Here is a 27,665-nt window from a genome sequence, read left to right on the forward strand (position 1 = left end):
CAAGGAAATTTTTTTGTTCAAGTTTTAAAGCACCAAAAAGAAAGTTTGTGGTTTTTAATGGTGAGTTTTAAACCTGCACAAACAACAACTGGTTAGTAAAATCCATGTTTAAGGGGGGCTTCCACAAGCCTAAAAATTTTCACTTTTTCGGTTACAAGGTCTTTTTTTACAACGTTCTGTTACAATAGCGCTAATCTGTATTTGAATAGAAGCGCTATTTAACACAAACGCGCTAAAAGAAAAAGAAAGGTAGAGAAGGCAGATGCGCCGAAACAAAGTCAATAGCGTCAAAAGAGTGTCGAAAGCGCCAAAACAGTGTCAAAAGCGCTAAACTTGATACAATAGCGCTATTGTAAGAACAATAGCGCTATAACAACAAGTATCAATAGCGTTAGAACAAGTTCAATAGCGCTAAAGCGCAACCTGTGTGACAATTTCAACATTCAAACATGTTATTGGTTTTAAAAAATGATCTTTTTGGTGTTTGGATTCACGTCGGGTTCACCAAATGATGCTCTGCTAAATGGACAAGGTTAGCAAATGACAAACAACACAAAACACAAGAAAATCGTTAGTGTTAGTCAATCAAAAACTAATCTAAACAGGCATATCAAAAGAGATACTAAAATCGTGCTAATATATCTAACAAATGAAACAAAGATAATAAGGCATCTCCAAATGCCTCTTAGCATGCTCTTAGCTCCTTCTCCCTTGTTCCTCTCCTCTCCAAGTTCCAAAATAGTGTAGCTCTCAGTAGCTTTTTACACTATGGATGCTTATGGAGGATTGAGATTTTAGTATTGTGCTCCAAATGTAAAATGAAAAGCTAAAATACTAGATGCTATTGAAATGATTGATTTTAACCAAAATAACAAGATTTTAGTTTACTATGCTAAATGCTCTCTAAAATGCCTATAGGTTAAATGCATACAAGTTTTCAGGATCTAGATTATGAAGAAATGGGCTCTATTTATAGGAAAAATGGAGCAATGGATGGTTGAGATTGAGCAAGCTCAACAAGGGTCAGGATTGAATGATTTCAAATCCATGTGAGGGCTTTCAACCCAATCCCAGGATGACAAGTGTCAATGTGAGATAGGTTGAGAGGAGAGGAATAAGCATTAAATGCTTGACATGACTTTGGGAGTTAAGGTCAAGGTTAATTAAATGAATAAAAAGAATAAAGCTTTTATCCAATGGATAAATTCTTGTGCAAAGGCAAGAGGGATAAATATGGTCAAAGCAATAAATGCTTGGGGGGACAAATTTGAAATAACCATAAATGGTTATGTAAGAGCCATAAATGGTCATGTAAGAGCCATTAGTGGTCTTGGAAGACTTTGGGGGTTAATTTGTTGAACACACAAAGCATTAAATGCTTTTCAAAGACTTTTGAAGTCTTTGAGAAGTGACTTCATTTTGCTCAGGAATGTGACAATAATTAGGGGATGGATTAGGCTAATTAGGAAGGGGTTAGAAGAATCTAGAAGGAGATTAGATTTTGCAAGTGGATTTGGTGGGTGAAGGAAAATAGGATTTTATTAAAATAAAAATTCATTTATTCCAATAAATGTGTGCAAGTTGCATTTGTAGGAAAATGCAAGTGGGGGGGGAATAAATGATTTAAATAAATGTTTTTATTTAATTTATTTAAAAGAGGAAAAGGGGACTTTAATTAAATAAATAGATTTTATTTATTTAATTGATTGTGAATTTGATTTAATGAATTAATTAAAATAAATTGAATAATTTATTTAATTAATAGGAGAATGTTTGGAGATGAATTAATTAAATATTAATTTAATTAACTGATGGCTAGTGGATTTTTAATCAAATAAATAGCAAATATTTATTTAATTACGCTGGACAGATTTGTGTGACTACACTAAGTATCTTGACTCTGTGGAAGATCATTGAATATTCACAATTCGAAACCCACCTAAAGGGTCAACAATTTGGAACTTTATTGTGAGTTGTAGGAGGATACTAACTGATCATATCTCTTGGCAGATTGGAAATGGAACTAAGGCTAAGTTTTGGGAGGACTCTTGGTCGGGATTGACAACTTTGAAAGAGATTGATGGGTTGCAGGAGATCAAAGAGCATCTAGTACCCCTTTGAGGAGAAAGAGTTAGAGATTATGTGACGACCAAGGAAGGAGCTTTTGGGGTTGAATGGATCTGGAAGGATTTTGCTGCAAAAGGTGTTGGATCAGCGAAAACTACTTTTGACAAGTAATGAAGATAAAATTATTTGGTGTGGGGCTCGAGATGGAAAATATTCTGTTAAATTAGGATTTCAGCTTTTGGAAGGGAGGGATTTGGAGACTTTGAAGGTCAAGCAATTGTTTTGGAACAAGGATTGTTTGCCTAAAGCAGAGGTTTTTACCTGGCTAGCTGTTAAAGGCAAGATTTTGACAGGGGAGAGGAAGAAACGTCTTGGTTTTGTTGGCCCATCCAAGTGCATGATATGTGGGGGTGATGAAGAGTTTGTTGTGGTGGAACCTAAAATTATCCGGGTTGAACAATCAAAAAAAATTTCTACAGGGAGTATATCTTACCCAAGAATACTTTTTGCAATGTGATTATATTTTGCATATAAATGATTTAAAAATAAAATATATTTTTACAAAAAGGCAGGGAGAGGGAGTTGAACACTCAACCTCTCAACCCGACCTTCCTAACTACCCATACCTACCCTCCCCTTTTACCAATTGCTCTATTGTATTATTTGAAAATGTTTATTAAGGTAAATTACTATGGATAATAATTTGCAAATATTTCCACAAGATTTTAATTTATTAAAGTAATCTTGAAATGTGGAAATACATTTTTAAATATGTGATTTAAATAAATTATTTTTACCCTAAAACATTGGTAAAATATATATTAAGGTAAAATGTTATTTCATATAAATGGATCTTATTTTGAAAAATGTTTCAGAGGTGTGAAATGTTTCAAATCACAAGTGGAGATAATAAAAAACATTTGTTTATTTAAGTGGATTTGGTTTGTTGCAAATATGCATCCCATGTCCAAATTGAGTTTGCCTTCAAGATGAAAATCTATTCTGGAATATTTGCCAAGGTAATGTATTTTTATCAAGCGGAGGTAGGTATGTTTTAATCATTTTCTTTTGATTTATTATTTTAAAGGTAAAATTAATTTCAAGAGGTTATTATGGCAAATTCTTTGTTACTTTGGAAATTATTCAAGTGAAAGTAAAACACTCTCAAATCTTTAATATCCTTATTTGAATGTTTACTCAAGAAGTTTCCATTTACTTTTGGAGTTTTATGTTAATATCATATTTTATTAGAAATATTCTACCCTAATTGTGTGCAAAGATCATATGTCTCTTTAGGGGGGAAATATTTTTATCTGCACGGAGAAAATATTATCAATGATTTTATTAAATATATCCCTATGAAATAGGAACATATGACCTATCAAGCTAATTGATTTTTTTTATATTTTGTGCAAGATACTATAGGCAAAAATTATATTTCTTGGGTGCATACTAACAGGAAGTATCCCTTAATTTGATGATTTTCAGGAGCACCTTGACAAAAGAAATCTTGCCAAGAAAGAAAGTTATATTTTATAAGTTCTTTTACCATGGTTAATTCTTTAATTTGATGACCTAATAAATTTTGGCTTTTTGATATTATCATTTGATCATTTATATTTTTCACCCTAAGTGAATAAAATGGAACATGTATATATTAGGGTTGATTTTATGCAAGATCAAAGAATGATTATTATTATTTTGGAGAAAATGTACTTTTACCATAAGTAAAATGATGAAAAGCATTTATTTATTTAAGTGATCCTTCCATATACATATTATTTTCACCCTAGGTAAATAATTTGAACATATTCATTAAGGTGAGTCATTTAATGCTTGATTGGTTTTTGCAAAGGTTACTTTATATGATATAATACTTCCGACCCAAATTAAAGATTACCAAAAAGTGAGAAAGTATTGTAACATTATCGGAAAGGAAGTATTTTCTTTTACTTACTATACAAAATCTTTTACCTTATGTTATTTAATAAAAACTATTATTGGAATAAATATTTACAAGTGTTTAATACTTTGATTTAAGTGAATTATTGTAAATAAATATTTTACATAGAGTAAAATGATTATTGCCTAATCTAAAGTGGAATATATTTAATCTTTAATTAATAAGGGATTTGATTGGTTTATTTTATGTGCAGGAGATATTGAATATTTACGGGAAGTATTATCAAAGCCCAAAGGATGTGTCCTTTGGAAAAACAATTGTTTGTAACTCCCTCATGTATGCGAAAGGGTGTGTCCTTTCACATGTCTTTTGGATTAGGTATTTATAGGGAGTCTTTTTCAATTAAGAAAAGTGATCTAAAACAATTCGCAATCTGTCAGGCTGCTAGTAGGGGCTATGGGATGTCTATATTGCAGGCTGCTAGTAGGGGCTATGGGATGTCTATATTGGAGAAGTCTGTAGGAATGGAAGTATCATTTTGAGAAATCATTATGTAATGGAGTATCTGTAAGTGTAGCTATTATATGCATTCACTTTCCAAAAATTAATATACAAGATTTGTTGTTTCAATTCCAGAATTCATGTATACTTTTGTGTTGATGAATTTCATTTTGTCCTCTTGATAAATCTAATAAAGGGTTTAATACAATGTGCCACCACAAGTTGCTATAGTTGAATATAAGATTTGCTTCTTCATGTTCTTATACCACTTAAGGGAACCTCTGTATTGATAGTCTTGTGTTACAAGTTGCCTGAAAACTATCTCAAGAGTTTAATTGAATTATTTGTCCACAAAGTATCGTGCATATTCCTGGATAGAGGCACTGGTGTGTTATTTATTTCTAAGATTTTGATTTGTATGCATAAGGTCCTTACAAAGAAACATTCTTCAATATCCTATTTGATCTAATCCTTGTAGATTTCATTCAAGTCTTGAAAGCATTTCATTTTCAATATACAATATCTTTAACATACACTTTTATTCATATTCAGTTTTCAATTTTCAAAGTATTCAGCTAAAGTACATGATATAGCATAGTTGCAGAACAATAATTTGCCAGTTGTGTAAACTTGCTTAGAGGATTAAATCCACATTTAAATAACTCTTTTGTGCTTGAGAGGGAAGGTTACACCCGCCTAGGTCTTGTGGAGCCTGAAGTGCAGAGGGATTTGGTCTTCGACCATCCTTGTTCGTTGGCCAAGGCTGATTGGATTTCCTAAGGAGTTGGCAAGTCTTTGGGTTTTCCAATCTGCAATTTTGGGCACCAACATGTTGATCACCTTCTCTTGCAATGTGAAGTTGCCTTGGGGCATTGGACCAATCTAAAGGATAAATTTAATTGGTATGGATTAATGCAAAATACTATTAAAGGGGTGTTTGAAAGTTGGCCAATTCCTACAAAGAAATCTACACTCTCAAGTATATGGATTTCGAGTCCCTCATTATTAATATGGGAAAATATGGAAAGAGAGAAACCGCAAGAATTTTTTGGAAAAATGGGAAGAGGATAAAGGCTAAAAGATAGAATAAATTTGGCAATTGAGGAAGTTGTTGGGGCTACAACCTCGCAACCTCATTCAATTGCTTTGCCTTTCACAATGGAGGATGAAAGGATTCATAAGTTGTGGCCAATGATTAAGATAAGAAATGGGGCATGGAATGTGATGACATACAGTAAACAGGAGCAGTTACTTTCAAATTGGAAACCCCCTGCAGATGGTTGGCATAAGGTCAATTTTGATGAGGCAGCTAAATCTAATCCTGGACCTTCTGGAATGGGTTTTGTCATTAGAAATGGGAGGAGTGAGATTGTTCAATATGGTGCTATTAGAATCAAGTCTGGAACCAATAACGAGGCTGAGGCACATGCAACGCTATTAGCAATCAGGATAGCTCGAAAGGGAGGTGTTAAAAATATACAGATTCTTTGATCATAATTCAAGCTATTAAAAATGGGGCACTTTCAGGTGAGCTACATTAGAAGAGAGGGTAACAAGGAGGCTGACATTTTATCAAAATGGGCTCTCAGTTTTGATTGGGAAGGGGATTTGAGAATTGACAATTTTGAATGTTTGTTTAAATTGGAGGAGGATTTTGAAGATTGTGGGCTCTTTTAGTTTCGTATTTTTTTGGTAGTTTTTCTTTAAAGCCGAAAAGTTATGATTGAGAGGTGGGAATATAGATGTTTTGTGGGGAAAAGCTTTTTTTGAATCTAGTGTTTCAATGATGGAACTTAATCTATAAATGGGATTTTTTAAATGATGGCAACTTGAAAAGCCGGCAGAGGCAATTTGAAGGCTCATAAATGATTGATGAAATGACAGTTTGAAGGATTATTGTAGATCATCTCACGCATTAATATAGAAGGGGACGGATCTCACACGTGCGAACAAATTTAGAAGAGTTTTAACTAATCAGGAAGGGCGACGAAGTGATTTAATGCAGACTTTAAATGTGTGAAATACGATTTCAAAAATCATTTCTTTTGCCAAGTTTGGAGCTAGAAAAAGTGTTTAAAGGCAAGGTGTTGAGTTGTGTTTCAACACATAGTTTTTTTTTCTTCTGCCTTTCTTGAAAAGAGGCGTGAATTGTTGTGTGAGATAGGGAAGCCATGGAAGCAAATTTCACAATAAGCACTAAGAAACAGCAAAAGGACTTTAAAGGGTCGATGAGCAAAGAGAGGATGCAAGGGCTTCTAAGATATAAGGAAGAAGAAGCAGTGAATGCAGCATTGGGGGTCTTGGGTTATCTATTCATGGAGAACAAACGGAGATGGAGGGTTCATCTAGATATCATTTCAATGATCATTGCCTGGGGTCTTGAGTTAGGAGAAGACACTGAAGTGGTCAAATGGGTTGCAACTTCACTCTTTGAGGAGGAAATGCTTGAAGGTTTGAATTCCATTCTAGAGTGGGCAATTCCAGGAGTAGGGTCGTATTTTTCAAAAGGGATTGAAGACAATGCGAAAGTTGCAGAGTTTGGGATCGTTCCTTTTGTCAGGTGGGAGGGTAAGGTGGACAAAGTTGCCTACGAACTGGGGATTGCAAGAGCCTGGGAAAACCTCAAAGCGATTATTCGACAGCATGAGCAGGAGGAGAACGAATTGATGAGGGCTTGGCCAAATGTGGTGGTGAGGCAAGGTCGCTCAAAGCATAGGGGCAGGGCGAGGCGAGATGATAGACATCAAAGTGGAGCCTGAACTCAGAAGGTGATAGAGGTGCAAGAGTAAGGACTTTTTGAAAATGCTACAATAGGCAAGATGGCGACGGTTTTTTGTCCTTCTTGTCATTTTTTATTTATGTATTGATTCTTATGTAAATTTTAGCCTAAGTCGGAGGATGGATATCAGTTTACATAGTGTCGGAGTATATCTTCACTCAACTGTTAATTGGGGTTAGGGTTCTTTTTTGGGCTATAGACGACGAGCTGCTTATAGATACTATTGTGAAATAGGAAAATATATTTGTAAAGGAAGACAGGTTTCGATGTTTTGTAAAGGGGTTAGGTGGTTATTAGGTGCTTTTGTGTGCTTCTAGACTCATGGAAAGCTTTAGATGTATGGTGTAGCGAAGAAGCCATGTTTTATGATATATATGTAATTACTTCTTATTTAATAAAAATAAAACTATTATTACCGACCAAAAACAAACAAACAAACAAAAACCTCCTCTACAATGTTCATGCAAAAAATGGTCACTTGCACACATGTTAAAATAGCAATACAACCACTTTGGAAAGTTCATTGATCAATCTTCAACTCTCTTTGTGTAATGGCAAGCAAGAATGAACAATTTTTGTGTTTTGCATTTACAATGAGTTAAATCTAGTTCATTTCGCTCTTAAAAATGCTTAAAAAGTCATTTTTAATTAGGGATTTGTTTTGATCCATCCCAATCAAAGTCAAACGAAACATGTGAATTAAAAACACAAAAAGAAAGAAAATTAAGTAAAAAAAACTGCAAGTCCTATTTTGGTTCAGCTAGATCCTCCCAAGCTTGATTTGATCCTCCCAGGTTTGATTTGGGTTCCTCCTCTAACAACTCCCAAAATGGCTCTCTCTCAAATGCAGCCCCAATTGCCCCCAAAAAAACACTAGACCTAATCCTCTAGCTTAAAATTGAACATGGATTTGGTGACTAGGCAGAGTAAACTAGTAAAATTGTTAGAAAAGAATCCAAGGTAAAAACACATTTGCTTTTAGTATCAAATGGTGAAATGCAAAACAAAAAAGTAGTTGCCAATAAATTAAAAAAATTCCCCATATCGTCAAAGAGTCCATGGCCGATATCAAAAGCTAATAGATAAGATTCATCTTTATGACTTGAATAAGAAAATTGTTGAGCAACAAATACAAAGGACTTAAAAAAGAAAGAAAGAAAGAAAAATGTTATGTTATTGAATCAACAAAAAAAATACAGCATTACCAAGGAGGAGTCCTACCAAAATTGGGTACGAAATCAAAATGGAATCAAGCAAGGTTAGGGCCTAAATTTGGCGATCAACCACACATGTCAAGCATTTTTTTTATGACGGTTGTCTATTCAAAACTGCTCTTCAAATGTTAAGACATATCTTATTATTTTTATGTATATTATAGCTTAGATAAAAACTAAACAATAATCCTATACAATTTTTGATAATCTATATAAAATCTTCTCTTTCATGTAATATAGTCTACCTCAAATTTTGATTATATTTTACAGCAAAAAACACTAAACACGGCCATATGACCAACAAATTTAGGCCCTAGGCAAGGTTCAAAAAATTTTCCAGAATTGTTTATAATCGTGGTCACACATAACCCAATGATTCCATGTCAAACATGGTGTTTTAAAGACATTTCAATGACACTTCCAACAGCAGTAAAGTTTCCTACATATTTTTTACTTATAATGTCTCTAAACATTAAATAATTATAATTAACCATTCAAGGGAACAGCAAAGGAAATTATGTCTCCTCTACTTTCATGACAAAAATAAAACTGACATCTACTGCTCAATCAATACTACAATAAAACAAAACTTGCTGCTTGAATCAGACTCAACAAACAACCCGAACTAAAGGTACTTATCCCTTTATGCTTGCGATTTTGCAATTTGACTGTGCCAATAAATTAGGGTTAACAGCACACTTTACAAAAGCTTACAGACTTTCTTCAAATGAAAATGAAACTAGTTTCTGGTTTTGTTGAAGTATTTTTAAAAATTTAAATAAGTAAAGTATTTTAAAATAAAAATATTATAACAACTAAGTTACCAATCCTAATATGGGTTCAGGTTCAGGTTCGGGTTTGCTGGTTTGATACGTGGGTTCAGTTTTAAAAAAAAGTGGGGATTGGGTTTGTCCATACAAAAACATATAAAAATTACATGTATAAGATTTTTCTTTAATAAAAAATAAATAAATATAGTAAAATCAAATATATCTACTATGCATTAATTAGGTAGGTTACCCAGTAACCCCAAATTTGGGTCCAGAATTAAAACGCAATTTTTTATTGAAATTTTGATTTTATTCAAAAACCTCATGATTGGAAGTGGGTGAAAGAAACAATTAATTGCAAATTACCATTATTTTAAAATATTTCTACTCTTATGCTCTATAGTGATGGCACCCTATAGTGGTAGGGTATATAAGTTGGTGTAAATTTTTAATTAATTTAGTTTTATGTGTTAAGAAATCAGAACAAGTGCACCTACCATCTAGAATGTTTGCTCAAAATGCCTATCATGAGGTGCCACCTCCACACCAACTTTCCAACCACTGCATTAAATGTCCTTCTCATCCTAAATTCTTCCAGCACGGAATACTCATAAACATTAGCTAGAGAGAACGAGAGAGAGCAAGAGGAGAACCAGCAAAGACGTATGTTTTATAAAAAGCTTGTAATTTTATACTGTAACTCTAGTTTTTATAATTTATCTCCGTTACTCGTGCACGCTTTAAGTGTCTATAATATGTCTCTATTAGTTTTTATAATAAATTAATGCTTGTTCTTTTATGTTTTCAAGTTTTCAATTCCTTGGTATGTCAAGTGTTTTCAAATTCTAATAATATACATCCAAAATTAAACAATATATAAATCAAATAAAAAAACAAGAGCAACTTTAACTTTATTAGAAAACATGATAAGAAAACCAACAAAGTTAAATTCCATGATTTTTCTTGCAACCCTACTGAAAATTATAATAGCATAAATTAGATGTTGAGAGATGTTGATGCATCATTTAATCTCGAGGTCAATTAACTTCACAAAATGAATACTCTAGACATAGGCAACGCCACATGACATTTATAAAGCTAAATCCAATATAGAGCATTTAGCAAATTAAGATCTCCAAAAGTGTACACTTTGATTAGCATTTCTGGATATAGCTGTGTTACTATTTTGCCGCCTTTGATAAATAACTTTGGATGTAAGTTTTACCCAAGTTAATAGTTTTCCTTTTCCAACATTTTGAGGCTCCTTCAAAACACCTCTACAAACAAATAATGGATCAAATTTATCTTAGCCCATTAGTCCAATGTAGAACATTTCCTTGCCTAACTTGATTCTTGGGCGTGATAACAGTATCTTACATGAATGCAACTACCGTGCCAACCATCTATCTTACATTAAGTATATATGGTAGGATCAGAATGATAAGTGAATATCAATGTAGAAAAGCATGAGCAAGATGCAAAGGCAAAGTTGGAGAGGAATTGTTTGATATTGGGAAAAGTCTAGGCTAACAATCATATCTAGAAAGCAGCCCACGCCTTTTTCTTCAACCCATGAAATTAGAATGCAGAATATAGAAGAGCATGCTAAGGCAACCATGTCACAAATAGTACATGTGCCAGGGCACTCTTCCAACAATCCCCCCAAGCTTCCGATTCAATCACTACCATCATGCATCAACTCAAACCTTTTACCAAAATTCATCATTTCCTACTTGAAATACCACATTATTCTATACATAAAGGGACTGAAAATTAAACAAGAACAAATCATTTCCCACTTGAAATGAATATGAATATTACATTGCATTGTGCGGAGACTAAAGTAGCAAAAGTACTCATATATCATCACAAACTGAGTTCTCTACTTTGATCAACATTCTGGCACCACAAATTAAAGAGAATCAAAGCATAAATTTGACAAATATTCGAACATATATTCTGATTTCTTTTCATTTCAAAATAAAAATTATAATTGTATACTAAACAGCATAAAGGACACAAATTTGTATATCCCACCCATATGTAACAAAAGGTTAGTTTTGGCCACTGGACAATAGCCCTTCCCTGAATTATAAACCTTGCCACTCCAAACAACGAACCCAAGAATTTTGCTGCTATTTCTTAGAAAATACACTGAATGTAAAGTAAAATTCTTGGAGGAAAAAAAGAATTTAACAAAGAGCACAATCGTCAATAGGAAACAGTTTCAAGTCACTGTACCATGGGTCAAAATATTACCTTTCCTATTAAATCCTTTGGCAATAAGAATGCAAATGCTTGATAAATCAATATCCAGAACAAAAACTCGCAGCATACCCAAAATCAATTACTATTTCTAGAATTTAATTTCTAGTAAATTTAGAGAGAAAACAGGGGCACATACAAATTCTGAATACTGCAATAGTATACGATAAATAATGGCTCGCATCCCGATTATGGATCAACATTTTCCCTTGCCTATGGAACCTTGTCCTAGTCCGAAGATCAAACACAAATCATAGCTATAATGAAAAATCTTATATCTAGCCTTAACCCTAACAAGAACTTAAAAACTAAGCCTTACAAGAACTCTACATTCCAATCAGAACAACAATTAGGAACCCCAACCTGAAAACAGACTCATTCCACATTTTCATTTTAGAAAAATATCCCACTTTTACTATGTTTAATACTCTTTATATTGACAGAATTATATATACTAACCCTCTAAATGGAGTCATCCATGATACTAGATATGTCAGAGATATTTATTTAATTATAAATCAGTTATATTCATAGGCTAGGTACCGGTTCTGATACTGATTCAGGTTTTTTTCAAGGGTCTGGTTCACAGGTTTGATCAAAAAAATGTGGTTAGGTTCATTTTGGGTTTGTCAATGCAAAAATATATAACAATAAAAAATATTTACATATTTCAATTTGCAAAAAATATTATAAGTTATAAATAATAAATATTAATAAGTTGATGCATAAAATTATAATATAATAACAAAAATATAAATAAAATTAATATTAATATATATTATTAATTTCAAAAGATGTTTGGGGATGACCCTTTGGTGAAATGGTGGGGCTTCTTATCTGTAGTGCCTACAACCTAGGTTCAAACCCCCACGGGTTCATCTCTACCGTGTTAAAAATGGAGTACCCTTACCTTGGGGAGAACCTTGAAGAAATAGTGGGGCTTCTTGCCTGTAGTGCTTGGCGTAGTGTTAGGCTAATGATCCTGGTGCTACACATCAACTCCGGTTCGATTCTCACTAGGATTACCACAAACCCTTTTGCTTGCAGCGTGTATCAGCTGAGGCTTCCAACCGCTCTTTGGGGATGACCCTTTGCTGAAATGGTGGGGCTTCTTCCCTGTAGTGCCTACAACCTAGGTTCAAACCCCCACAGGTTCGTCTCTACCGTGTTAAAAATGGAGTACCCTTACCTTGGGGAGAACCTTAGAGAAATAGTGGGGCTTCTTGCCTGCAGTGCTTACATCCTTGGTTCAAACCATAAATTTAAGACCCATTCATGGGTTCCTAGGGTTAATCCTCTGTGCAATGTTCCTAGAATTGAAGAGGTGAGTTGGTCAAAACCTGAGAGGGGTTGGGTGAAGATTAATTTCGATGGGGCTTCAATGGGGAATCCGGGCATCTCAGGAGCGGGGTGTGTGGCCTGTGATGATGAAGGAAGATTCTCTTCAAAGGTGCAAAAAGATTGCAAGATGGAACTAATAATGAAGTCAAGGTGCAAGCGGCTTTGTTAGAAACTGATTTGGTAGTGAATATGAAGGCTTCAAAAGTCCACTTGGAGGGGGATTCCCAAGTGGCGGTTAATGCTCTCATGAAAGGTGACACCCTGTGCTGGAAATTGAATAAGTTCATCACCATTATCTGTGCAAAATTAAAAAAATTCTAAGACTTTTGTGTTTCCCATGTAAGAAGAAGTGGAAATGTTCTGCTGACTGCTTGTCTAACGTGGCTTGTGAGCTGTCCAAGGAAAAGGTGAGGTGGTGGGATGGTAATAACAGCAATGTGCTATGGAGTTAAGTCGGCCAACCAAGGACAGCACTTTCGCATAATTGATGTGTGACATGCGGCCTGCATCTTATTCAAGGAGCTAAGACTGGATCGTGTTTTACGAGCAATTAATGCCAAATGCTTCTGCAATGGCGGCGGTTGTGGTGCTTGCCTCCTTAATTGCTAAAAATGGAATTTATGCTCATTCAATGTGGCAATTGAGCGTGTTTGGTGGGGAAGATTATGGCTTTTTTTGCAAAGCTCGACAGTTTGGTGAGGCTTCCAACATGGAAGCTAATTTCACCCTAAAATCTTCCAAGTTGATGCCTGCATTTTGGGGTCCTATTCCTATGAAGAGGCTTGAAAACATGTTTTTGGCGAGGGAGATCCCTTGTTTTTTAAAGCTATTCAACTGGTTCTTGGCGAGGAGGTGGCGGTGATTGGCCACAAATATCATTCGAGGGTAGACATCTACTCTTTAATCATGGCTTGGGGACTTGACTCGAGCTATTCATGCGAGGAGGTTAGAAAGGTGATGACGAAGATTGTCCGGAGTGATTATCTTCTAAACATGGAGTCTTTACTGGAGTGGGCAGTCCCGAGTTGGGGTTTCAATGTCTCTGAAGGCATACCAGAGGAAAATGCAGAGCTTCGGGATAGACACACAAAGATTCCCTTCCTGCGACATTGTGAGGAGGTTAAAGCCACATTTCGAGATGACGCGAGGAGAGGATGGGAAGAACTGGTAATCTATGTTCAAATAATGGAGTTGGAAGAAATTATCAAACAGGCGAGAGAAGAAGCCAAGGTGGTGCACGAGGTGCGGAGGAGGTGGCTGATTACCAGGTGTCTTTTAGCGGAGTTAGCAAGGCAAAATGATCTAGGCGATGCAGTTAGTGGAATTAACAGGTTGGGGGATGCTTCGAGTGCACCGATTGTTATTGAGTGAAGACTGAAAGATGAAACATGGCGAACAAGGGTACCTCTTGGTACTAATTTTCCTTTCGTTTTAGATTTAGTTGCTTTCAGTTTTTCCATCTTGCACAGTTTATGCCATTTTTGGCATGATGTAATTGGACTTCTTTTTCTACAAAAGTTGTGGGGGAGGGTTTTTGATTTTCTGTTTTGAAGAACAGCATGGTTTTGGTAGGGTGGTTTGGTGAACAAAGGGTGGTTTTTTGGGTGGATGATGGTTTTTCATGTACTGTTTTAGTTATCTTAAATAAAATCATAAACATTACGGATCAAAAAAAAAATTCAAAAAATTAACAATACTTTTTTTAAATTATTTTATTTTGCTTTAAATTATATTTACTACAACAAAGACAGTTAACTTTTATTGCATCTACATTGTTTTTTTTTCTGACAAAATTTTATTCTAATTTATAAAATTTGATTATTTACAACTAATTTTTTATAATTAAATTTTAAACTCATCATTATTTAAAAAATTATTACAAATAAATATTTATCAAATACATTTTTTAATTGAATTATTTTTAATGTCTACTAATAATTTTTTTTAAACATTTGCTATACATTGTGATAATGAAATGGTAGATTTTTTTAATATCTTTATTTTTTAATTTATATTTATACATCTACGTAAAACTTATATTTATTACACTCAACCCCTTGCTACCATTGTAGAATGCCTCTTGGCATTAAATATGTCAAAACATATGTGAGAAAATGATAAAATAACTGTTATTATTCTAAACATATATTATTTTTATTATATTTATGCAATACTAATTATAACCCTAATCTTAATAAAATAATATAGTTAAAAATTGGATTCAAAACTAAAATTTATTATTTTAATTTAAAATTATTAATAATGATAAAATAAAATCTAAACCTCATATATTTAACTCTAGACAAAATTTGTTTCTAAAACATAAAAAAAAGTTAAAAATTAAACCTAAATTCTAACCTAAAACATAAAACAAAAACTTTAAAAAATAAAAAATAGAACTATGGATAGAGAGAGACTCCATCCTCAATTAATCTTCATCCCTCGATTTGATTCCAAAGATTCTGAAGATTCCCAATTAGTGACAATGAGTTACAAATATGCTCCTCGAGCTGGGACATTTGCTCTTTTAGATGCTATTATACATTACACACCAGCCCGAATAGATAGATGTGATGAGTTGATTTAAGCAGAGGATTTTTTCAGATGTATTACAATATACACCGGAAATAAAAATATCTGATTGTTTTTTTTTTTGGTCTTCCCATGCAATTGAAGTGGTTGTAATGATTTACAGTGGAAAATATCTTGGAAATTACATCACTAGGAGAAAAAAACCAAGACAATGCAGCAGCCAAATGCCAGTCATCAGGTAAATACAACTTATAGCCTCAGGCTATATCATCTAGGGAATATGGTTAGAGTGCATCAAAAGAGGTTTCATTGTTTCGAAAATGCTTGCCAAGACGATGAACAAATAACAAATATAATAGCGGCCAGCATTCAAAGCTCAGCTATAATATGCGTCAAATACAGACATGACCTATACAGCTCACCAAATATTATAGACCCTGCATTTGAAGGAGATGGAATCTCTCATTCAAGCTCCGAATCACTTCTTTCTCAATTGCTCCAACAAATAGTTTGGAACCTCCCCTTGAAGGCTAGCACAAATTAAATTTCAATGAGACCTCACAATCAAACTTGAAATGCTGGCATACAAGGAATCCTGAGGAAGAATAAGGGTGAGTTTAAGCCATCAACTATCAATCAGGCAACAAAGCAAAAATATAGCAGAGCTGACTGCCCTACATGAGTGTGTCAAATTAGAAAGTGCAAATAGCTCCAACAGGCTCATAATTGAAGGTAAGTCAAAGGTACACTTAATACAAGAAAAGGAATCTGCACACGGAACAAAAAATAGGACAACTTAGTATCACAAACTGGCACAATTCTGGACTCATTTTAAGAAAACCAACTCTAGCACAGGCAAAAACATTTCAAGCAAGATTTTTTGTGCATCTAAAGCTTGCTTTGCCTTAAGAAATCTTGGTGTTCTTTTCCAGTCATTGTTTCCTTATCCACGTCTTCTTCTTCCATGAACAGTATAGTGAGTTTACAGGGGTCTTGACACTTCTCCTAAGAATGCCCCCCACTTACCATGCTACCAACACAATTTCTGACTTTCCAACATTGGGAAACAAGCAAAGTAGGGTTGAGATCTCTAGGTCTAGAGAGGGGTTGCATTTTGCTCGAGTAGAAGAGTTTTCAGCTTTTACAGATGTTCTGGGTAAGATTTTTTTTTTCCTGATTTTTTTAACTTATTTTCACCTCTGGCTATATGCCTGCTGTGCTATGTTTTGTGCTCTGGGATTTGTATTTATTGATTACGGAAGATTTCTTGATGCAAAGGCTTATATAGCTCTATGTCTACTTCAGTCTTTTGATATGCTTTAACCTCAGTGTGCCATGTTCTGAGGATGATAATAATGCAAATGCACGGGAGGGAGATGCTGGAAATCTTAAATTGGCAGGCAGGAAGCTGGCTGACTTGCTGAAGAGAAAATAAAGGTAATTTCTTACATGGAGAGCAGGAAAAGCCACACCTCTAAAAATGCTTGTTTTTTCTCCCAATAAAATTTTCAATGATATTAATGTTAATCTCTGTGAAGTATGTAGTGGAAAAAAATGCAAGAAAATTGCTAGTCGTTATCCCCAAAGTGCAGACAAATTTGAGTCTGAATGAGATAACGAAACATATTAGGGACCCTGCTATCTGCAGGTAGCGTTAATTACATTAAGTGAGTCAAACACTAAAACCAAGATAATAAGTTCTCTTCCTTACTCCTACTAGAAATATAGGAGGACTCGAAGGAGTGTGCACTCAATGGCTCAAACTCTGTACGCTACACTGATGATGGCTAACAGTGGCCACTATAGATGAACTTGGTTTAGGATTGTAAGTTATATCTCAATCTTCTTGTGATGTTTTGGGTTTCGATAGCATTATGATGATTTATGCTTACTCATAGCATTTTACTCGTGAACCTGTATGCTTATGCAAAAAGAAACTAACTCACTTTAAGTTTATCTGTCACTATGACATCAGGGAAGGCATTAGTTTCTTGTTGAACACTTATGGATCTCATTTCCAGTTTTCTGGGTGTTTGTGGACAACTTGAGGCATACAAAAGACAGCTGAAAATATTTTCTTCAACAGTCCATTGCTTCTACAAATGGTATGACCACAAAGACAAATAGTAGCAAAAATTCAGATTAATTTTTTCAATTGATTTCATGTCCAGAACATTGTCTAAATCTACAGAACATGATCAATGGTGCATGCTTTGAAATCATGGAAGAGCAGTATAAGTTTAGTTATCTTAGGTGGAAACTAGTGCTACAAATTTCATCTAAATAATCACACATATCCTAATATGACCTAAAACAATTGTTAAAAATAAAAAATCATTGTAACAAACCAAAATAATCTAAACTACAGCTGATTCCTAGTTGTAAATGGCATATGTCAGAGTGTTTTTGAAAGGAAATTGAGGTAACCACTTGCTTGTCATTATTGAAGTAGAAAGACCTGAATTTATAGATTCGGGAATGGTAAAAAATTTAAACAGTAATATAAAAACACGATTTTACTAGTATGTGATCCATACATCAGTTCTTGATACTTGATCAGAAGATCAGATGTTGTCACTTGTAATCAAGAACATGCCAGAAGACTCCAAAGACTCAGAATTGCTTGCTTACGACTGTTTTGAAGCCAACCAATCATTCCTCACTGATGAAAGATTACCTTGAGTTTATGCAGAGCATCTCAAGGAAATCCAAAAGTAGAAAAATGTTAAAAAACAGAGCATTCTTTAGTGTTGATTATGCATCTACGGCTCTGCCCATTGATGTAAGGGGTACACTCTAGGAATTGCATTGGCGATTTTGAAGCCACCACAGTAGTTGCTAATGTTTTGTGCTTACAGGAAATTCAAAGGTTGCACATGGTGCATCTTCCCATTCCAGACATTATAAGCAAAGATTACTGCCTAAAGAAATTGGGAAAAAAGTATTTAAGCACTTCCATGGCCTTGTGCAAAGGCTGGCTCATGTTTTAAACTTCCTATATGTTCAATGTGGAATGTCGTAGGTTGTAGAATAGGGTTTTCATTGTAGATGTACTCAGTTGTTCAAGACTTAGGTTGGCATGAGTTCTAAATGGTCCTCGGGACACTCAATCCGCTTGTACAACTGAAATATAGTGAGTTGAAGAGTTCCAGCCCATTCTTGCTGGAGCTTTTTTAAACAAGGGATAAAGAAACCATTATCGCACAACCTGGCTGCTGAAATGCTGAACCATCTGTTCATTTATCTCTCATATAATGTATTCTAATAACTATGTGAATAGATTTGTGTTCTTCATGTGATGATATGTGCTGACCCCTGAAACTCTTTTAGGCACAACGTTTCTTATGAAGCTTACTACTATTGTTGCAAAAATGAATAAGCCATAATGCTTGCACAAAGATTGACGATCAGTGCAGCTAATCTTGAACCATGGTATAACCATAATATTGCTACATACCCATTGAAATAAGAGAAGAAGGTAAACTTAACCACTATCAGTACAAATGTTTTACACCTTCATCTAAACAAAACATTGTGTCTATAGCCGTACTAATAATGATAAATATGAGCAAAACTAACCTTAATAGTGGTAAACTGCTTGGTTGAAAAAAAACACCAAATGCAAGCAATCGTCCAACTAAGCCACAACTTATTAGTTTTGAGTACAGTTCAAAACCAATTAAAAGGACAAACACGGTTACTCCAGATGAAAAATAAAAGATAATAAAAACACAATTGATTCCACATATATGGCAACTTTCTTACCTGTAGAAATCCCATAAATTTACATTAAGAGTGTCCAGAAAAACGTAACTTGGAATATTGCACATGTTCATAAGGAAAAACATAAGCTTAGTGAGAAAAAAGCATAAATCAACCTTGACCTAACCATTCACCTAGCTGGATTAAAAAGGTATCAACTGCAAAAACTCTACCAGCAATTATCCAAACTAGTAGGCGGCTTCTCAATTTTCAGTAAACTGTCACTCTAAGTTATCATCAAGCAGCGCAAAGATCAAGAAAAATTGAGTGGTCAACAATCAAAAGGGGCTATGAGCAATTAAGAAAATACTCTAACAAAGCAGATGCTGCTACTATTGACCAGGAGGTTGCTGTTGTTGCTGACCAGGAGGAGGAGGAGGCGGCATTCCAGGGCGAGGAGGCATAGGTCCGCCATACATGGGTGGAGCACCAGGTGGAGGCGGCATGCCGGGCCTGGGAGGAGCAGCTCCAGGAGGCGGAGGCATTCCAGGCCTGGGAGGGCCACTGCCCATTGGCGGAGGAGGTCCTCTCATCATCTGAGGCGGAGGGCCCATAGGCCGCTGACCAAACTGTGGTGGTGGCATCATGGATGGGGGACCGCCGGGGCGGAGAGGGCCTCCATACTGCGGAGGAGGGCCACCTGGAGGAGGACGCATCATGGGAGGAGGCCCTCCTGGCTGCGAGGAAAAGGGCGGTGGCGGACGCATCTGCCCGGTCGGGTAGGTCATTGGCGGAGCAGAGACCTGGGGCATAGGCGGCCTTGAGATCTGTGGCTGCATCATACCGGGAGCCGGCCCTCCCACACCGCGCACTGGCCCTGAAAGTCCTGGCTGAGCTTGAACTAATGGCGCTGTGGGGATTCCCCGCCCTGCGGCCCGTCCTATGCCCGGACCAGCCGGAGCTCCCCCCGCTGGCTTGGCTCGCGACTCATCGGGCGGAGGAGGGCCCTCGACGGTCATTGATACCACCTCCTCGCCGCGCAGGAGAATGAGGCCCAGCGTTCGCCTCTCCTCCCTTTCTTCCTTAATCTCTGCACCTTTCTTGGGCGGGAGCTTCCTGAACTCCTCACAGTCTCCGAGGACAAGATTCATGTGGCGGTCGAAGGCCATGAATTTGCCCACCAGTTGACGGCCGTCTTGGATCGTCACCCGCATTCTGTAGTTTATGAACTGAAGCATTTTTGAACTCCTGGACATCGACATTTTGCCGGCTCTGCTGTGAAAGCCTCCAGCAGATGAAAATAGAGAGCCTTAAACCTTTCGTATATCTAAACCTTCAGTCTGCTTAAACCCCCTACTCTTTAAAGCCATTTTGGTCCGTCCTTCCCGCCGCTCTAATTTTCAACGTTTTTACTGACATAAGGTCATTTTTTACCTCCTACAACCGAACTTGTAACGGTTTTAATCACACCCATAATTACCTAAAAATTGCAGCATTTGAGGGTGTAAAAATGTTGTAGAAAGTAATACCAATAAGAAAGAAATTAAAAATGTCACCATGGCGATGGGAAGAAATAATTTATCACTCGTAGTTCTAGGACTCTAGAAAGTGCAAAGGATAAGGGATAGGTAAATAAAGGAAAATATAAATGAATTTTAATATTACATAACCAATTATATTGGTACATAGGTCTATATACATGTATTATTTTATTTTGAAAGAAGAAGAAGAAGACATTTTTAATGTCTGTGAAGCTAAGGATAGTCTATGGGACAACCAGTCTAATCAAAACCGACTTTTGGAGATTAGTTTTTTGCCTATGCAAGTTGATGATGAGTGCTCCCAACTTCTCAATATACTCGCCACTAAATAAATTGAACCGCAAGCTCACGGTTAAGATATTAATAAACTTATCACTGCTATCTCTGAGGGCATCACACTCTAAGATAAAATGTTTTTCAGAATCCACTTTTCTAGAGGTACAAAAAGTACAAACCCTTTCTTCCCAAGCCTCTTTTGGCCTTTTCCACCACCTGGTCTCACAACGGAGTTGATGAGAGTTAGTTCTAAGCTGAGCAATAAGAATTTTAGCTCTCCGTGATGTTTATTAGCCCTTATGTAAACTTTTTGAAGTGAGCATGCGTGGGGTTGAACTCGTTGATATGGTATTGTTTCTTTCTTCCTAGCCCAATACCCCTAATTCTCTTATAGAAGTTATCCATAACAAATGCCTTTATCTCTTTGTTATTTGTGGGGCACGTCTTCAAATAAATGTTCCATTTACTCATCCATTTGATGTTTTGTTGCATCCAAGTCTTCTTTCTTTTGCATGATATGTCATTAAAGACAACCTTTTGCCATCTACCTTCTCCAATATGCTCAATTCTTTTTCAATAGCTAATGAGGCGCAATATAGCAATTGCTTCAATAGGGGGCAACTCTCGTTTCACCCATGATATCATAAGGAATTGTACTTTTAATTTTGAACTTGCTTGTGATTAAACATTTTTAGATTCTCTCAATTTGTTTCCATTGTCAAACTAAGGTACTATTGGCCCAAACTTCACACCCATAGAGGATAATCGACAGCACTAAAAGTCCCAAAAGAATTTGGATGGTTTTCCAGTCTCATAGCTCCACCTCTCTACATCTATTTTGAAGAGCATAAAATGCTTTCCAACCTCCTAAAGTTCTTTTCTTCCCAAGCAACCTTCCCAACTTAAATTTTTGTTGAAATCGATTCCAAGATATTTGCAATTTGTAACTTCTTCGAGAATGTTGCTTTCAAAGTAAAACGCATGCTAATCTTGTTTTCCTATATTGGAGAAAGTTATGACTTTCATCTTGCTGATGTTGACTTGCATTCCCACAATGCTGCAAAAATGCTCAAGAGCAAATAAATGCTCTTACAAACCAAGGATAGATTTAACAATCAAAATGAGATCATTTGCATAAAGGATCAGGTTATCGCAAATTCACCCAACTAAATACCCTCGCCATTTTGCATGTTTAACCACTCTTCAAGCTTGTCAATATATAAGCCAAACATGGTAAGAGACAGAGAGCACCCTTGTTTGACCCCAATATCACTCCTAAAGCTATTTGAAATGCTAGTTGAAGTTTTGATTTTGATTTTAGCCTCCTAATAAATCTTGTGAATAGCAAGCCTGAGATGCATAGGAGTCCCAAGTTCTTCCATTATGTCCTAAAGCTTATCTCTAGGGACTGTGTCAAAAGCCTTTTTGAAATCAACAAAGCAGCAAAAGACTTCTTCCCTTTTCTTCCAAACTTTTTCAATGATGTGTCTCAAAGTAATACGATGGTCAATTGTAGAATGTTTAGGTTTGAAACCAGCTTAACCTTTTGCACGTATATATTTTATTGCACCCATTTGTTGATTCTATTTTTTATCATGCTACCAAATAATTTTGCAAACAAAGGATTAATCATTATCGTTCTATAATTGGATGGGTTATTGACATCATCACTTTTAAAAAGAGGTATAGCTAGACTAGTCGTCCAATCTTTAGGGAACCCTTGAAGGATGATGTTGTTTAAGGTTTTCATCATGTGAGGTGCAAGGGTTTTCATGCCCCACTTGAGATACTTTGCTTGAAGCTCAACCAAGTCTTTAGCTTTACCAACACCCAACTTCTTAATACCCATCTGGATCTCTTGCACAGTGAAAAGATTTGTAGTAATATTGACCAAGGGTGGGGATCTACCTCAAAATCATGCTCGTAAAGTTGCCTTGCATAATCAAACCATTGAGTAACTGTGAATTGTTTTTAGTTTGTTTCTTTCTTGGCTGAAGCTCTTTCCAAAATAGCTTGGGATTATTTTTGCATAGAAAAATTAGTTCTTCTCTCCTTGTGATCGTAGAAATTAGCTTTCTTTTTCTTTACAATCTGCTTGTAAGCTTTGATGTCTAACTCTTCTTTATTTGACTCTCTTAAAATTCTCCTAGACAATTTGCATTCCTCATCAAACCATGTGTTAATTGGAAAACAATTTGTCTCAAATGTTTTATTTTTTGTTCTTTTGCAATTTATGAGAGCCTCATTAATCAAATTTGTTAACTTGTGACTATTGAGACTATGTAATGGAATTTTCTCCTCCTTAAAAAGCCTCTCAAGTATAGCCTTGAAGATTCTACCATTTTCTCAAGTCAAAAGAATTCTACCCTTTGAATATGGTTGCTAAGAGCATTGAGTTTCACCTCATATTGCTTCTTTTATGCCCACAAAAGACAAATAAATCAATCTATGATATGATTTTAGATCCCATAAATGCTCACCAATCACAACTTCCTCAATTTTCTCGCATAAGTTATACAAGCAAGTTGTGTAGCCAACCACACTTGTCCCATTGTAAGTGTTGTAAGTGAAACCACCTAACTTTGCCCATCTAATCAAACCATTGCAAATAATTAAATCAAAAGTGCCACAAAGAGTAAGCAATTCTTCCCCAAAGTGGTTGCATCCTTTAGTGTCTTTTGAAAAACTCTTTCTCACTGATGTTTTCCCTCTTTTGTGAGCCAAATGGGATTACAATCAAATTTACAGCTAAGTATGCTATCTTATTCACTTGCAGTTCTAGCATTGAAATCCCCCACAAGGAGGACATCATCATGTTGAGAGAACACATCAATGTCCCTTTTTAAGGCTGCAAAGGGGTCTTTGTGGTCTAGACCACACTTCTTATAGGTTTTGGAGGCATGCAGAGCAAAATAACATGTTGCAATCCTAATAGGACTACTATTTTATAAGATTTTGAACCATAAAAACTACTTATTAGAGTCCTCTTTTTCAAGTTGAATGAAACACCCTTCTTTTTCTTTCACTAACACCATTATTCCCCCATGACCTTTGTCATTACCCAATTGCTTTGTTCCACACTGCCATTTTTTAATACCCTTCAAATGTGGGAGTCTTACATCCTTCATGCTCATGAGTCTCTATGAGACAAATAATGTCTATTCCTTCCGCAATAGGCCCACGTCTCTAAGTATAACATTACAATTTTAGCAAACTAAACTTAAGGAATCTTGGGTAGAACTTGATTGTTATTTGTCTTGGCATGCAAGACTCAAAGTCGAGTCTTCTTCCCTATGTGACCGTATGGACCTTGTTGCATTGTTTCCAACTACATTTACTACCACTTCTTTATTGATCACTTGTTGCTTTGCCCTAGAATGGGGACCAAAATAAGAAATAATAGCTTCGCCTTTGATCAACCATGCTCTTTTACCCTCATCTCTAGTTTCTCCAACCTTTGCCGCTTTAACCCTCCTCTCCTCTTGTTGCCTAATAGTTAAATCTTCATCTAAGAAAAAATGAGAACCCCTTAAGAGCTGCTTCTTGCTTAACAAATTTTATTTGTCACGAACACTTGATAAGATAAGTTTTATGAGCCTATTTTTCCTATCACATAACTTACCAACCCTTCAAACTTTGCAAATTTGACCCTAACAAAGCAACATGTCCCTTAAAAAGTCTCTTACAAGATCGCGAGTGTGTTTGTTTTTTTCACAGTCTCTCACTCCTTTGATAATTACATTTGTTACTTTACCTTGCCTTTCCTTGAACTCTCTACTTTATGTTTCATCAACCTGAGTATAAGCTTCCTCCCCCGTGCTTGTAGACTCCTTACTGATGTTGGCCCAAGTCTTGGTAACTTTTAAGAAGCTTTTTTTACAATCCACATTTTCTCTCCCTATGCAAGTATGCTTGGTGCAATGATTCCTCCTCGACATGAGATGCTTTATCATTTAACACATCTTTATCTACTGTTGTTGAAACTTTCAAAATTTGTCATTCGTCCTTCATGCTTTGCCAATCATTCTTCATGCTTTGCCACTCAGACTTCCCAACTGCAAGTTCTTCTTGTAATACTGACACTCGTTCTTTTAAGACTTTATTATTGACTGCTAGGGATTTTTTTGTTCCTACTAACACATGCATTTTAAGCTATCTTTCTTGCTTCATTGGATTAGAGGAAGCACCAACATTCCAATGGAATAAGTTAGTCAACTAAGGCTTTACATCCTTAATGTTTAAACCTTGGAAGCCTTAAGTCTATCACTTCTTCTCACTTGAATATTGTACGTAGAACTAAGGGTAACAAAACTCATGCACAAAGAGAGAAATATTGATTGGGAAAGTAAACTATGATTAAGCAATGCAATTTGTTTGTAAAATGATTGATTAACCAATGAATTGAATGATGTGAATTGTGATATTGAACACTAGATGCATCTAAATCTGAACATAACATGTCATATCAATCAGATCTAGAAATATAATTAAAAAATTATGCAACCCACAAGTTAATTTTAGAAGAATAAATTAGGGTTCTAATGAAATTAACCTCTAAATTTATGTAATTTAATTGCATATATGATACATGAGTGCAAATATGAATGTTTAATTGCATACAAATAAGATCTAAGACACTAAATAAAAAATAAGCTTGAAAGAAGTCGGGTTCACCAAAATGTTTTGGTGAGAGAAGTTAGGGTTTCACCAATTAAGATAATAAAACCACTAATCTTACCTAATTAACCATTACATTAAAAGAGCGGGGTAAATTTAATAGACCTAACCATAATTCAATTAGGGAAAGGGATACAATACTAATTAAATTTACCTATTTGGTGTTTCCCCCTTTTGAGTTGAAACTTGATTTGGATTGTAAAGTTTAGGGCAAAGAAATTGATAATTGAAGTGAAACAATAATAACAGAAAGTTACAAATGTCAGACAGAGCCATAGGCAAAGATCTGAGAAGAAGAATAAGATCAAAACCTATTGCTGAAAATTTGGGTTGAATTATTGGGACCAGGGTGGTAGGTCTCCTTGGTCCTATAACTCTTGGACAGGCAAGTGGGATCTTTTTCGAATCGGGAAGACACACTAGATCCATTGTTGGAAGATTGGGAAAAATTCTCAAGACTAGGGTGGTAAGTCACCCTAGTCCTTCGCTTTTCACTCCTTCAAAATCTGAACCTATTCGTCATCATCAATTTCGTAAGAATCTTGGATCGTATCTCTTGGATCAATTTCTTGTGCCACATAGAGAGAGAAAAAGAGTTGTGGATAGGGGCTTGCCTTGGGTCAAACCCTAGTTTAGGAATTAACCTTGAAATTGAAATGATAATTGTAAAGGAAATATAATTGAATTGTAGCAAGTTGCTTTCCTTTTGAGGGAAAGACTAAATTTGAAAATGAATTCTTGTAATTGAAGTTGATACCTTGATGAAGCTTGCTTGAATCCTCATACAAGGGTTTATGATTTCATGCAGAATGTCTTCATGGAAGCTTGATCATGGATGTCATCTTGAATGTTTGAACTTGACTAAACCTCTCCTTCCTTGATGAAAGCTTGATTTCTTGCTCACTTGAATTGAATTTGCTAGAGTGTAATCGAGAGAGAGATCCAACTCTCTTAGGTTTTCAAATGGGAAGGGTAGGCCTCCTTTTATACTTAACCATATGAAAACTATTTGAATTTTCAAAGCAGTCTGACATGGGACCTAAATCCTCCCCACTTGATGTGACCGTTATTGGGACCAAATTTGGGTCCCGATTAAGAGGACCAGGATGGTTTGGTGCTTTGGTCCTGAGCTAGGACCATGGCATCCTAATGCCCTAGTCCTGAGAATCAAGACTTAGACTTGGACATGAGATAAAAGAAAAAGTGAAAATGCAAGTTCTAAAAGGTGTGAGCAAAATCAAAGTAGACAATAGGCATTGAAAGACAAAATGCCAAGGTGATATCTAGGCAAGGATGGAATTGTAAGCGGGCATAAATTATGACGCTATAGACCTTTTCATCCAAAATAATTATAATAGAGTTGTATAAAACTCTATGGGTATACTCATTTCCAAATATGTAGATCATGTTCAAAGCAATGTCAAGGTCATTGATATTTATGACCATGTGTTAGTGGCTTCCAAAAGATGCATATAAGAACAACAAGTAGACAAAGCACAATGATTCATACAATAAATTCAACTTCTTCATTGAAAGGTCTATGTAGAGAACACAAGTGTGATGTACAAATAAAAATGTGTACTTCAAAAAAATGGGAGCCAAAAATGAGTTTGTTTGCACAAGATATATAAAAAAATGTTAGAAAATTCAATTTCTATAAAACCAGAGCACGTCAAATTACATACATAATCACACTATTATAAAGAGCACAATATTTTTCTTTATTTGTACCTTCATGATTTTCAGAATTTTCAGGCGTTCCTCAGTTCCTCGCATCTGCCTATCAAATCTCATCTTTGGAACAATATCATCAAGGCGAGGTATGTTGCTCTTTTGGGGTCTTGTTGGAAGCTAGGAAATGGCAGAAATATTATGTTATGGGATGATTGTTGGATTGGTAATTTCCCGTTGGCTTCTGATCCTATTTTTGGGGTTTTCAAAGAAAATTGTATTACTTCTTTTGGTTTGAAAGTGGTGGATTATTGGGCCGATGGGAGGTGGTTTAATCTATCCTTGGTTAATCCCACCCTTGGGCCCCTACAGTCCTCTTTGAACTCCTTTTCTTTGGAGAATGTGAACTCTGAGGATATGATGGTG

General features: G+C 35.6%; 1 protein-coding gene across 1 annotated transcript; it reads right to left on the bottom strand.

Moving 5' to 3' along the window:
- Nucleotides 1-19,079: 19,079 nt before the first annotated feature.
- Nucleotides 19,080-20,478, bottom strand: LOC131075857 (uncharacterized). Its single transcript, XM_058012774.2, has one exon. It carries the CDS (start codon nt 20,334-20,336, stop codon nt 19,467-19,469), a length of 870 nt encoding a protein of 289 aa, XP_057868757.1. The 5' UTR covers nt 20,337-20,478; the 3' UTR covers nt 19,080-19,466.
- Nucleotides 20,479-27,665: the final 7,187 nt, after the last annotated feature.

Source organism: Cryptomeria japonica, chromosome 10 (assembly GCF_030272615.1).
Source record: "Cryptomeria japonica chromosome 10, Sugi_1.0, whole genome shotgun sequence".
Lineage (NCBI taxonomy): Eukaryota > Viridiplantae > Streptophyta > Pinopsida > Cupressales > Cupressaceae > Cryptomeria > Cryptomeria japonica.

What these genes read in the sequence shown, in the direction of transcription:
- LOC131075857 (XM_058012774.2), bottom strand. Translation starts at nt 20,336, where the DNA reads ATGTCGATGTCCAGGAGTTCAAAAATGCTTCAGTTCATAAACTACAGA.